Source organism: Microtus ochrogaster, assembly GCF_000317375.1.
Source record: "Microtus ochrogaster isolate Prairie Vole_2 chromosome 14 unlocalized genomic scaffold, MicOch1.0 chr14_random_2, whole genome shotgun sequence".
NCBI lineage: Eukaryota > Metazoa > Chordata > Mammalia > Rodentia > Cricetidae > Microtus > Microtus ochrogaster.
Window position 1 is genome coordinate 13,534,275 of NW_004949097.1, and position 12,281 is coordinate 13,546,555.

General features: G+C 44.7%; 2 protein-coding genes across 13 annotated transcripts in view; both read left to right on the plus strand.

Moving 5' to 3' along the window:
- Ppfibp1 (PPFIA binding protein 1) overlaps positions 1-4,365 on the plus strand; it is a 145,845-nt gene extending 141,480 nt beyond the window's left edge. For all 12 annotated transcript variants that reach the window (XM_013352792.2, XM_013352793.2, XM_013352794.2 and 9 more), the window contains 4 exons: positions 132-320; positions 2,004-2,183; positions 2,527-2,592; positions 2,704-4,365. In XM_013352792.2, coding sequence (XP_013208246.1) covers positions 132-320; positions 2,004-2,183; positions 2,527-2,592; positions 2,704-2,790 — 522 coding nt within the window. In that variant the 3' untranslated portion in view covers positions 2,791-4,365. The remainder of the gene's footprint in view (positions 1-131; positions 321-2,003; positions 2,184-2,526; positions 2,593-2,703) is intronic.
- A 560-nt stretch (positions 4,366-4,925) lies between these two features.
- On the plus strand, positions 4,926-5,702 carry Rep15 (RAB15 effector protein). Its single transcript, XM_005364611.2, has one exon. It carries the CDS (start codon positions 4,992-4,994, stop codon positions 5,700-5,702), a length of 711 nt encoding a protein of 236 aa, XP_005364668.1. The 5' UTR covers positions 4,926-4,991.
- Positions 5,703-12,281: the final 6,579 nt, after the last annotated feature.

Genomic DNA, 12,281 nt, shown 5'->3' on the forward strand with positions numbered 1-12,281 from the left:
AAGTCTGTGCCCTCTGCTGTTGATAGGCTGTTGGGGATGACCCAGAGGAAAGGTCTGCAAACTGTGAAGTGCTTCTGCTGCAACCGTGTATGACCCATGGCTCCTTTTACCAATCCCAGTTTTTCTTTCAGGTTCTTGAGCCTCGTTTTAATGTGGAAACCATGGCTCAGTTGTTGAACATTCCACCAAACAAAACCTTGCTGCGCAGACATTTGGCCACCCATTTCAACCTTCTGATTGGTGCTGAGGCCCAGCACCAGAAGCGGGATGCCATGGAGTTACCAGATTATGTACTGCTAACAGCTACTGCCAAAGTGAAGGTTGGTTCGTGTGATCCTTGTGTGATGTGTGCAGAGGCCCCATCCTTCCATCTTTTGAGAGTTGCTCAGTTTTATGGATGAGATAAAAAGTCTGTATGCACACATATTTATGACCTTCAGGAGCAATTAAGGGACTGCCTGTTTGAAAATGGCTGCTGAAATCATTTGTCATATTAGAGTTAGAGGTGGACGCTGGCTTCTATCGTCAGCGCATTACTGATGCCGAGAGCTAGGGCTGGGGCCCAGTTTACCATTGCAGTGGTTTGCTTTCCTGTTGGTGAATAGGTGTAAGAGGAGGATGTGGGGTGGGAGTAACCGAGTGGTGAACACATGCCTGCAGGCATGAGGCCTGGGTTTGATCTCAGCGCTGCTGATGAGTAAGCGAACCACTAAGGTCCCCCTTGCACATACTACTCAGCTTGTTTGGTTTATAAGTCAAAAAAAAAATCTTCTTAAGGAGAGCGTCAAAACCAGGGGTTGTTACACCTGCCTGTAATCCCAGCATGCAAGCGGCTAAGGCAGGAGGATTGCAAACTCAGGGTTGATCTGAGCTACACATAAAGACCGTGGGGTGTTTTTACTCGCCAGGGTTTGAGGGTTGTAGAAGATTGCTTTTTCTCTCGAGTTATTCCTGTGTTAACTTGTTTGTATGTATTATTTCCACATCCTTTATGTGAAGGCAGCTTAGGAGTTCTCCTAGAAATAAATGCCAAGCTCTCTTTCTTTCTACCTTGTCTGACTTTGAATTCCTTCCTCCTTGGGAGCTGTATAGACTAAGATAAGTTTCTCTCCTAAAGATCAGTAGACACTTTCTCTCCAAGAGTGTGGAGTCTTTGACCACTCACCAGGCCTCCTGTGAGGCGGACTAGGCAAACAAAGTAACCACAGCTTTTCTGACAGCTTTACTGTCCGACGTCCCTTCCCTCTCTCCGTCCCTCTTCTCCATCCAGCTTGGGACTCAACCTAAGGTCTTAACCATCTTAGGCAAATGCTCTGCCGTTGACCTATATACCTCAGTCTGTCCCCTCCTTTAAATTTTTTTTTTTTGATGTTTGTTTTTTTCGAGACAGCATTTCTTTGTGGCTTTTTGAGCCTGTCCTGGAACTAGCTCTTGTAGACCAGGCTGGTCTCGAACTCACAGAGATCCGCCTGCCTCTGCCTCCCGAGTGCTGGGATTAAAGGCGTGCACCACCGCAGCCGGGCTTTTTTTTTTTTTAGTATTTTATTTCAAGCCAGGCTCTTCTTAAGTGGCCCAGGCATGTCTTAAACTTGCGTCTCTCCTGCTTCAGCTTCCAAGTAGCTGTGTAGCTGTGGCTGCGGGCAGGCCTGTGCCGCCAGAGCAGTTAGGATCACCGTCTTTTTCTGATCTTAGATTGACTCATTTTTCACAATTTGACTCATCTCTGAGAGGCAATCTATTGTGTTAAATCCTGTCTAATGCAAACAAAGGGTCTTGGCATGTCCAGTCTGTGTCCTCACAGTGAGATTCACCTTCTGAGACTTACACCAAGGCCATGGTGTATGGCTTGTGTGTGCAGGGTGCTTCTGGCTTTCTTGTGATGGTTTGATCGTCCAGGCTGCTTGCTTTGTGTGATGAAGTGAATAATGAACTTAGACTTGTTATTAGTCCTTTGTCAGAGGACTTTTATCAAATTCCTGGTGCCTTTTTGTTTGCTTTTAAAGCCAAAGAAACTGACCTTTAGCAACTTCGGGAACCTGAGGAAGAAGAAGCAAGAAGATGGAGAGGAATATGTTTGTCCCATGGAACTGGGCCACGCTTCGGGGAGTAGCTCCCAGAAGGGGTTTAGAACTGGCTTGGACATGCGCCTGTATGAAGAGGATGATTTGGATCGGTTAGAGCAGGTAAGCCCTGCACCGCGTACGCACAGGCACTCAGATACACCATGGAAGCTTTGCACACTGTCAGTCATGAAGCGTGCCGTCTTCACATGCCTGAAAATAAAAATCGTGAAGTATTCTGAATCCCGCAGGTTGCCGCCTGCTTCCGGTGCTGTCCTTAGCACTTGGCGTACCTTATCGTCAGTGCCTGGGAAGTGTCTTCAGAGGGGACGCAGAGGCACAGGATCCCTGTGGCCCCTGCCGCATTCTGTGCCGCTTACGTTCTTCCTGCTTTACTCTCGTGGATTTCTCTGCCCTTCTGAAAGTGTGCGAGTGAGTTTGTCACATTGTGGCTTGTTCTTGGCAGATGGAGGATTCAGAAGGGACGGTGAGGCAGATCGGTGCATTCTCCGAAGGCATCAACAATCTCACAGTAAGTGTGGACAGGGAGTTGAAAGTGTTACTCTAAAAGCATCCAAAGCCATGAACGCCCACTTGCTTGTCGGCAGTTGTGTGGTGCTGAGCTCTGTCCCTTGTTTTCCAGCACATGTTAAAGGAAGACGACATGTTTAAAGATTTTGCTGCCCGCTCCCCCAGTGCCAGCATCACAGACGAAGACTCCAACGTTTGACCAGAGCACCCGGGCAGGATCAGATGCACAGATGTCGCTTTCCAACTCTGTCTCTGAAATAGCATGTGCAACAGGTGGCAGGTTGTGCATTGTTAATTGTTCCGACTTCTGCTCCCTCGGAAGTGGGACTGTCACGCAGAGGAACGGTGCCAATTCTGAAGAATCCCGAGACGCTGGTGACCGCTCTGCCTCTATTTAATGTAAAGTCTGTGATATATTCTATTTAACGTGTTGCGTCGTTTAAGGTTGGGTGTTTTGCCAGAGTGCTTCGTTCACATCCCCAGGACGGAAGCTTGGTCACATCAATGTTCCCTGCAGCCGTCTAAGCTGAACGTGCTGCTCTCCAGATCCAAGTGCTCACCACGTCCGGTGTCGCTAAATGCCACGCACCTCCACTGGCCTCTGACTGTCTTATTTTTATATATTTTTCTAAATATGTGTGTATATATACAGTATATAGAAAACAGAACTTTTATTTTGTGACACAGGATCCAAAGATCGTATTAAAAACAAACCCCAGTGTTCTCAATTTTTATATACCAGCAGACTCCTGAGAATCTCAGTCCCCCTTTCCCTCCGTTGATAAATTTTCATGTGATTCCCACAAACTCACAGAGCAGTTTAGAAGCTTCAGCTTTAATCTTGACCCCATTTGCTTTATAAAGGATCTTTGGATGCCCTTATACCCCTCAGGAAAGTTTCTGCTAAAGTGACTTTGGAAAAACCCAGATCAAAACAGGACCTTTGAGTATTAAGTCTCTCGTTTTCTTCTTTGCCGAATGCACGATGACACTAACTAAGGAGCCCGCCTCGCCATGCCCACTGTCCCTTACACTCACACTGTCAGCTTAGGGGGATCAGCATGATTTCAGTCAGGATCCAAAACTCTGAAGCTGCAGAATGTTTTCTAATGGTTTTCCTGTCCAGTGGCATGTTGCTCATGTTTTCTGTAGCACACGGCCCTAAAGCTCTTTGTAAAGAAAAGAGAAAACCGAGAGCAGCTGTTCCTGTGGCATGTGTATATGTATGTTTTCAGCGGTGTTGGGGACAATCTGTTTTTCATCCAGGATGACACATAACGAGACCAACTGTGTACAGACAGGAACTCACACACTGGGGTACAGGGGGCAGTTCAGTGTATGGTAATAGATTTGGTGATAACCATTTCTAAATGTGAGCGGTATTCCTTCTATATGCTCAGCAGATCATGAAGCTGTGCACTGTGAAGGTTGTAACGCCACTCTTTATTCTGACTGAAGCTATCTGATGCTAATCCTGATTTCCTTTGAATGCTCCCGTTCATGAGTGGTGACGTTATTGGCTTCTTCCTGTACTGGGATTTTAGTTTAACATGAATAAATATCACCATTTGAAAAGCTCAATTTGTTATTGGACCCTGGTTGAAAATGCCAGCAGACTGTTACAGATGCCAAATACTCTTTATTAAGGACAATGTAACAACCAATGATATGTGATAAAGATAAAAGCTTTTGATTATATATTTTATTTACGAAAGTATTATTCACTGTTGGCATTTCCTTATGAAAAGAAATAAAGTCAATTGATAACTGCCTTGTATTTTTCATTGTCATTATTTACTGTTCCTTTGTTCAGAAAAACAAGGTCTTGTTCCTGGTAGCACAACAGGCTATTCTATATAAGCTCGCCTATGTTTGTTTGTTTGGGTTCACAGCATGAATCACAGACGAGCTGAGATCTCTACTTAAGAAGTATATAGAAAAGGAAAGATGATCAGCATAGCATACTTGGAGAACGAAGGGTCAGGGCAGAGGGGACTTGCAGACTTGGAGATATTGGCTGGAGAGAGAGGATGTATGACTCCAACCTGTACGCCCGCGTATTAGTTTTCATTTGACTGGAACCACACTTAGGCAGAGTTTACAAAGATCTCCATAACCAGGTGAAGAACAGGTGTTTTTTTGTGAAACTGTCATTTGTCACTCGGCAGGCGGCAGGAATCTGAGCACAACACACCCAGTTGTCAAACAGGAAGCCCTCACATGTTTGCCAACCTTGGGTCTATATGGCTAGCCACACCAAGAAAAGCCGTGGCATTAGAAAGCTGGGGACAGTCTCAACAGACTTGGTTCGATGAAGAAGCCCTCCTCTGAAAAAGAAGCGGTTCCTGGTGACATCCCCATGTCTGATAGCTAAGAGGAGCATCTCCTGGGGTCGGGGAAATGGGACAAAAGGCCTCCTCCCAGCAGGCTCCGAGAAGCCTGGCTCCAAAGGACAGGCAGGAGGTTCTCGCCATATGCGAGGTGATCAGTGCAGCTGTTGCCCACGCAGCGCAGAAGCTGAAGGAGTACCTCGGGTTTGAGTACCCACTGAGCAGTCTCGGCCTTGGCGCGGGTACGCTGAGTGAGCTCTTCCTCGTCCACTTCATCACTTTCTGCCAGGAGAGGGGGGCCGATGAGTGGCTCACCACCACCCGGATGACCAAGCACCAGGCCTTGCTGTTCGGGGCAGACTGGATTTGGACCTTCTGGGGACCTGATAAGCAGATACGGCTTCAGGTGGCAGTGCAGGCCCTGAGGATGGCTGCCCCTCCTCCTCTGTGGGACCCCAAATCCTGTGAGTCAAAGGGAGAGGAGTCTTGGAAGAAAGGCAGATTTGAGAAGCTGGAAGAGTTCTGTAACTTGGTGGGAGAGGACTGTCTGGGCCTGTTTATCGTCTTCAGTGTCCCTGGGAGGCCTAAGGCCATCAGAGGTGCTGTCCTGGAGAGCGTCAGAAGGGTGATGGTGGAGAGCCAGCTGCCGGGACGCAAGGCTGTGGAACAGTTCATGCTGGAGACAGAGGATTGTGTCTCCATCAAGGAGCTGCTGGGAAACTGTCTGAGTAAGAGTGATGGACTGAGTGACATGGGCAAGGTTTATATTAACATTCTCTAAGCTGGGCATAAATAAGATAACACAGGAATCTGCAGAATGGGGCTAACCCCCCACAGTGACTGAAGGTGATTACCTGGGGCAAAACTTGTTCATGTCACAATTCTGGAAAGGAAAAACCTCTAGATGTTTCTTGGGGTAAATTTAATTTAGTCTTTGTTTATTCCAAAATAAAAATTGGGGGAGAAAATACGCATAAAGAAGTTACGCATAAATTTTGATTTGCAAAACAAAAGTTGTCTTTGTTTGAACTTGTCTCATAGCCGCAAGCCTAAAACGTTATTGCTGTTGTCTGGGGAGCAACTACTGAGCAGGTGTAAGGGCAGCTGGGGTGCCAGTCTTCCCATGCTGGTCCCCCCCAGCTGAGCCTCCACTTAGGCTCCTTCCCAGTAACTCTGCATATAGGACTGTGATAAGATTAAATTTAGGATTCAGTTGGGTGTTACCTTTACCCGTGATTTACTAAGTCACCTGTGAAAGAATTCCTTGTTACAATGTCTGTATTTGCAGTAACAAATATGTCTTCAAACAGAACAGTCATTTATGCTGAAGAGTCTTTGTAGGCTTAACAGTACAAGGAGTAATGGTCATTATTTATTGAACTCGTGTTGGGCCTAGTGATTTGCATATCTTATAATTGCACATAAGGCTCTAGTAAGAAGTAGGTATTTGTTTCTATTTGTCAAACCGAAGATGTGTGTTATTCCCAAGTCATGATTTGTTAACCAAAAGTCAGTTTCTTTCTCAAGGCTCCAACTTGTCTAGCAATGCCTGAAGTAGATTTGCCTCTTAGCAGCTGCAAGTGCAGTGATCACAGACATGTCCCCTGCAAGGAAGCTTGTGGTTGTGTCCCCTGCAAGGAAGCTGGTGGTTGTCTGCCTCTTCCTCACTCCTCCTCATACTCTGTGCTCTCCCTTATTTGTTTGTTTGTTTGTTTTTATTTTTCAAGACAAGTTTTCTCAGTATAACAGTCTACTGGTCCTGGAACTCACTCTGTAGACCAGACTGGCCTCAAACTCAGAGATCCTTCTGCTTCTGCATCTCAAGTACTGGGATTAAAAGTGTGCGCCACCACTGCACAGCTTAACCTGTGCCCCAGCCCTTTAAAACATGGGCTTAAGTGGTGCGGTGGTACAGCACATATCCTAGCACTGGGGAGGCTGAGGTAGGATGGCCCAACCTTGGGTACGTGGTGAGTTCCAGGTCAGCAAAGGTTATGTAGCAGAACCTGTGTCCAAACAACACGGACTGAATATCTCCATACTCACCCTGACAGGGCTTCCCAAGGCCTTGGTCCTGTCTGTGTTTGGAAATCTAGAGCTCTTGCAAAGCTAGATGGCATCACTGTGAGCAAGATGGGAGCAGGGAGCACACGGGGTTGCCATCTAAATAGGAAGTGCATGTGATGTTAGGATCTGTGTCGCTGGGGCTTGTCTGTTCTACAGAGTCTGTTCCAGGACTCCGTAACTGTGCTAACCCGTCACAGTTGTTGAGGAAGGAGAAGGTCAGACCTGAATCCTGTGCTCTCTCGTTCTATTTACTCAATCCCTGGGCTGGGTTTTCTCGGGTTGCAAGTTTATCCCTCCACTGACTCCAGTCTTCGGTACCAATTCTGGGGCATCTAGTTATGAATATTCAGCACATTGCCAACAGCGCTTATCTAATTGGCCCTCCTCTGACTCCATCCTTCTCAACAGGCCACTGTCACTTCCCAGGGCACTTTGGTAATCTTTTCTGCTTTGTCCCTCTCCTGCCTCCATCCCACTGTATAGGGATGTGCCATTTGATTTCTGCTGGTTTTTCCACTCAAAGGTGAAGTAGTGGGACGGGCGTGACCCATACCTGCACTCCGGAGGCTGAGGCAGGAGAATTCTCACATTCATATCCAGCCTGTGTACACTTTCAAAAACAAAACAAAGATGGCAATACCTTATTCATAGTGGTGCTATTGATGATCTGAAATCCAGAGTCTTCTGTAGGCGAATCAAAGAGTTCCACAATAGCCAGGAATGGAGTATAACAAAGGTTTGTTTATTTGGGGATAAATTCACAGTAAGGGTAGCGATCTGCAGTCCTCTGTGTGCGCTGGAAACTGGGAACTGAATCCAGCAGGAAAAAAGGGACCACACATGCTTCCTGTCTGCACTTACAGTAAATGGGCAGTATCTAAAAGGCTATTATTGGCTGAAGGAGTTCCCACAATACCTCCCCCTTTTGTCTAAATAAGAGGATTCTGAGTCTAATACAAAACTATAGACAATAAGAAAAAATACCTAGTATTGCCCAGGGAAAAGGAGACAAAAACATACATAAAAATTAGAATTACAATCAGCATGAACAAAATCAAGAAAGAAACAAATGCTAAATGTTTCAATAGTTATCCTATCATAGGAGTCTAAGTCTTACAATTAAATGTCTTTGCTAAGTCATGAGAGGAAAATAACTACAACTGTCTAGTCTTCAACCCCATCGAAGACGTAAGAAGGGAAATAATATTACTTGAGTAAACAGGAAGTGTAATCAAGCAACTTCCAAAAGGTGCAAAAAATGACAGACAACCAGCTACCTGGGTAATAATCACCCAAAGTCTCATTTGCAGTGTTGGGGAAGCCAACTTTGGGTAAGGCCTGGAGTATCTGACAGACCATTTTCAGAGGCTGGAAAATTGGAAAGACTGCCTTACCCTGTCATGGCAAGATTCAGCAGTCATTTTGCTTGTATCCTGTTTGTCCAGTCTGGACGCCATGCATTTTGTCTGTGGTCAAGGCAAGGGCAGTTCTTTACCCAAAGGTCAGTTTTGCCAAGAAGAAAACAAGCTCCAAGTGGAGTGTCTCCATTGCCCAACATTCTCTTGGGAATAGATTGGAGCTGCCAGGAGCAATCATGTTCAGGGCAACAGAATCCTGGGTTATTTAAATGCCACATTCTACAGCTCTTTGAAGTGTTTAAAGATTACCTTTCTATGCGAAATACAATCTCTGTGCATCTAAAGAACTTGACTAGTCTAACTATAAGTATGACAAACATGGGTGACTATTGACCTTTAATTCTTAATACCTATATAACTTAAAGTAAGGCTTCACATTAAAAAAATTAAACAATCTTTAAACAAATGTGTAGCAAGTGAGGGCAGTGACCTCAAAATGTAAACAATATTAAGTATCTTGATCAGAGGTAAAAATGTATAGTGCAATATGATAAGTATATCCTAAAATTTCATCACTATACAAAATATCTTAAGCAGGGGTAGAAACATGCATACAAACCATATGAGAAAATAACTTTGCATAGGTGCAAAAATATAATAAACAGAAATAGCATATTCAATATAACAAATACAATTTGAATTTATATTAATATAGAAGAATTTATACCAATGTAAATTGTCTATAGCTAATAGCTCAATAAGTAAATACACTAATCTACCTATCATCCCATCCATTCCCTTTTTTTTCAAAAGAGATCCCTGAGCCTACCTCATTTCCACCCCCAACCCTATACCACTTATAACCAACCCCTAACAGATGACTATTGTCTCTAACCCTCAGGACAAACTTTACTGGGAGAGGATGATGTGGGATTCCCCTCTGTATGCTATGGATATGTTTTATTACCATTGGTTAATAAAGAAGCTGTTTTGGCCAATGGCTTAGCAGAGTAAAGCCAGGCAGGAGAGAGTCGGCGGAGTCAGGGAGATGACGTAGCTGCCAAAGAAGAGGCCATCAGGACCTGACTGGTAGGCCACAGCCTTGTGGTAAAATATAAAATGATAGCAATGGGTTAATTTAATATGTAAGAACTAGCTAAGAATACGCATGAGCCATTGGTCAAACAGTGTTGTAATTAATATAGTTTCTGTGTGATTATTCGGATTATTCGGTAAGGGCAGCCGGGAACAAGCAAGCAGTCTCTGGTTACAAGAAGGGATGTTGCTTTCTAAAATTACTTCCAGCTGGCATGGGGGCAATGTTATTTCTATGGGATCCTGTAAAAACTAAAATGATGGTTAAATTTCAACATTACTGTCTGGTAGAATTGCAGATAGTCTCTGAATAGTTGGTAGGGCTTTTCTGAAGTTCTTTTTTGAAGTTCTGGCCAGAACGTTGTAAGAAGGTGCACCATCTCCACTAGCCAACTTGGAATCATCTTGAGCAGTTTGTAGCCCAAAATCTACCTTAGAGTACAACAGTCTTTGGTGAAATCCAAGCCCACTGAGTCCCTTTCCTGACCAGCACAGAGGATGTACAGAGAACACAGATAGAAAAATGCTATTTCAGTATGGGCAAAGCCTTCTGTCCACTGAGCCTTGTATTCAAATGTGAATATACCTTGCAAGTTTAAGAAACAGCAGCCCCTAAAACCCTTCCTGTTAGGAGTGGTCACTCAGACAAATCCTGGTGAAAGCAAGGGAAGGATTTTTGTAATCTCTGTGGCACCTCATAAGCTCAGGAGCAAAATGAGTACACAGTCTCTTCAGCCTTTCTTTTCCCTCCTTGACACATGTGTTCAGCCCAAGCCCTCTCCTTGAGGGAGTTAGAATGAAGAACAACTAGAAGCCAGTCCTGTTCTGGAAGTGGGCATGTGATGTCGTGTTTAATATCGTAGTAAACAAGTACCAGCACATGTGATTACTTATCTATTTAACTTTAAACAAAGTAAGATAGGGCTAAGGATAAAGCCCGGCGGTAGAGTGCTTGTCTAGTGTATGAAATCTGTGAACACATTCACAGATTATCTATCTTTTAATGTCTATTGAACAAAGGCCTGTCTTATGCGCTGTCCAACTCCCAGCACTGCAAAAAAAAAAAATGAACATTAAGGAATGTGAACTGCTGATAGATCCTTTTCCTCTCTGGTGGCATGGTATTTGTGACGGTGGCCAATCACAGATTGCTAACTTAGCTGGATTTAGAATTGCTAGAATTGCCAAGGAAGTACAGCTCTGGATGTGGCTGGGAGTTGGGAAGGCCTGTGCGTGTGAGCAGCACTGTCCCCTGAGCTCGGGGCCTGAGACTGAGTAGAAAGAAGGAGAGTTGAGCGCCAGGATTCATGAATCTGCTTTCTGACTGTGGAGGCTGCTCAACACCAGCCTCGAGATCCCGCTGCCATGATGCACTGTTCCCTCAGACTGATCTGAAATTCCCCTTCTTCCCTAAGCTGCTTCAGTCAGGCATCCTGTCACAGCATTGAGGAGCTGACCCTGCACTCCACAGTGTGGAATACACAGCATTGAGAAGCTGACCCAGCACTCCACAGTGTGGAGTATACTGCTGCTTTTGCCTTGTATCCAATAAGCATGTTCCTTAAAAAAAAAAAAAGATTTAGTATGAATGGACAGGTTTATTCACAGATTATCATTTAATGTTCATTGGACAAAGGCCTGTTTTATGCCCTGTCAATCCAACCATGGAAAGAATGAAGTTCCCATCTTGGGGGTTTTCTATCTCATGGTGAATAGCACATAAACATATGTATGTTTATTTCCAGTGTGTCTTTAGAGACTACCAAGGATCCTGTTAAAAAAGGGCACGAAGGCCAGTGAGATGGCTCAGTTGGTACTGGATTCTTTTTGAGGTAGGATCTAAGTACATAATTGTAGCCTCGTCTGGCCTTGAACTTGCAATCCTTCTGCCTCTGAAATCCTGGGTGCCCGCCTGCCCCCGTAAAAAAAAAAAAAACCAACAACAGAAATTGGGCTAACAAGGTAAATCAGTGGTAAAGGCCCTTGCTTGCATGCCTGAGTTTGATACCTGTAACTCAAAGGGTGGAGAGAGAGGACTGGTTCTGACCTCATGAATGATGTGCAGATGTGTACACGGGCGTGTGTGCACACACGCAAGCACACACACACACAAGCTATTTAAATTAAAAAACAAGGCTAAAAATAGTGCTCAAAAGACACCTAGACTAATTAACCAACATAAAGGAGGGAAACTGGGGTATATTTTTAAAGTTATCTAAAGGTAGTCTTAATGTTCAACCAAGATTGAGACCCATGTTTTCTTTTTTCCTTTTGAGACCTGGACTCACTTTGTGTCACTGGCTGACTTGGAACTCCCTATGCAGACCTTCAGGCTAGCTTCCATCACACAGAGATCCACCTACTGTAGCTGAGTGCTGGGATTAAAGGTGTGCGCCACCATACCAGTGGAGACCTATTTTTTTCTTAAGTTTATTTATTTATTTGCATGTTTATTTTCTATGTGTGGCTGTTTTCCTTGCATGTCGGTCTATGCACCCATGCATGCCTGGTGCCTGTGGAAACCAGAAGAGGGCACTGTGATGAATTACAGAATACTGTGGCCACCATAGGGATGCTGGGAATTGAAATAGGGCCCTCTGGAAGAGCAGCTGCTGCTCCTCACTGCTGAGCCACCTCTCCTGTGTGCGTGCACGTGTCCCCCAGCACCATCCATGTCTCTTAAGCAGCTCCATTATATGAGGTAACCAGTGCTGTGCTGGCGGCTGAAGAGGCTGCATGTTCTATTCTTGCCTGGATACTTGGAAACGGATGCACTTTCTCCACATACTTTCTTTTTTTTTTTTTTTTTGGTTTTTCGAGACAGGGTTTCTCTGTAGCTT

Bases quoted from the DNA above. Each gene is read 5' to 3' on its own strand.
- Rep15 (XM_005364611.2), top strand. From the start codon at position 4,992: ATGGGACAAAAGGCCTCCTCCCAGCAGGCTCCGAGAAGCCTGGCTCCA.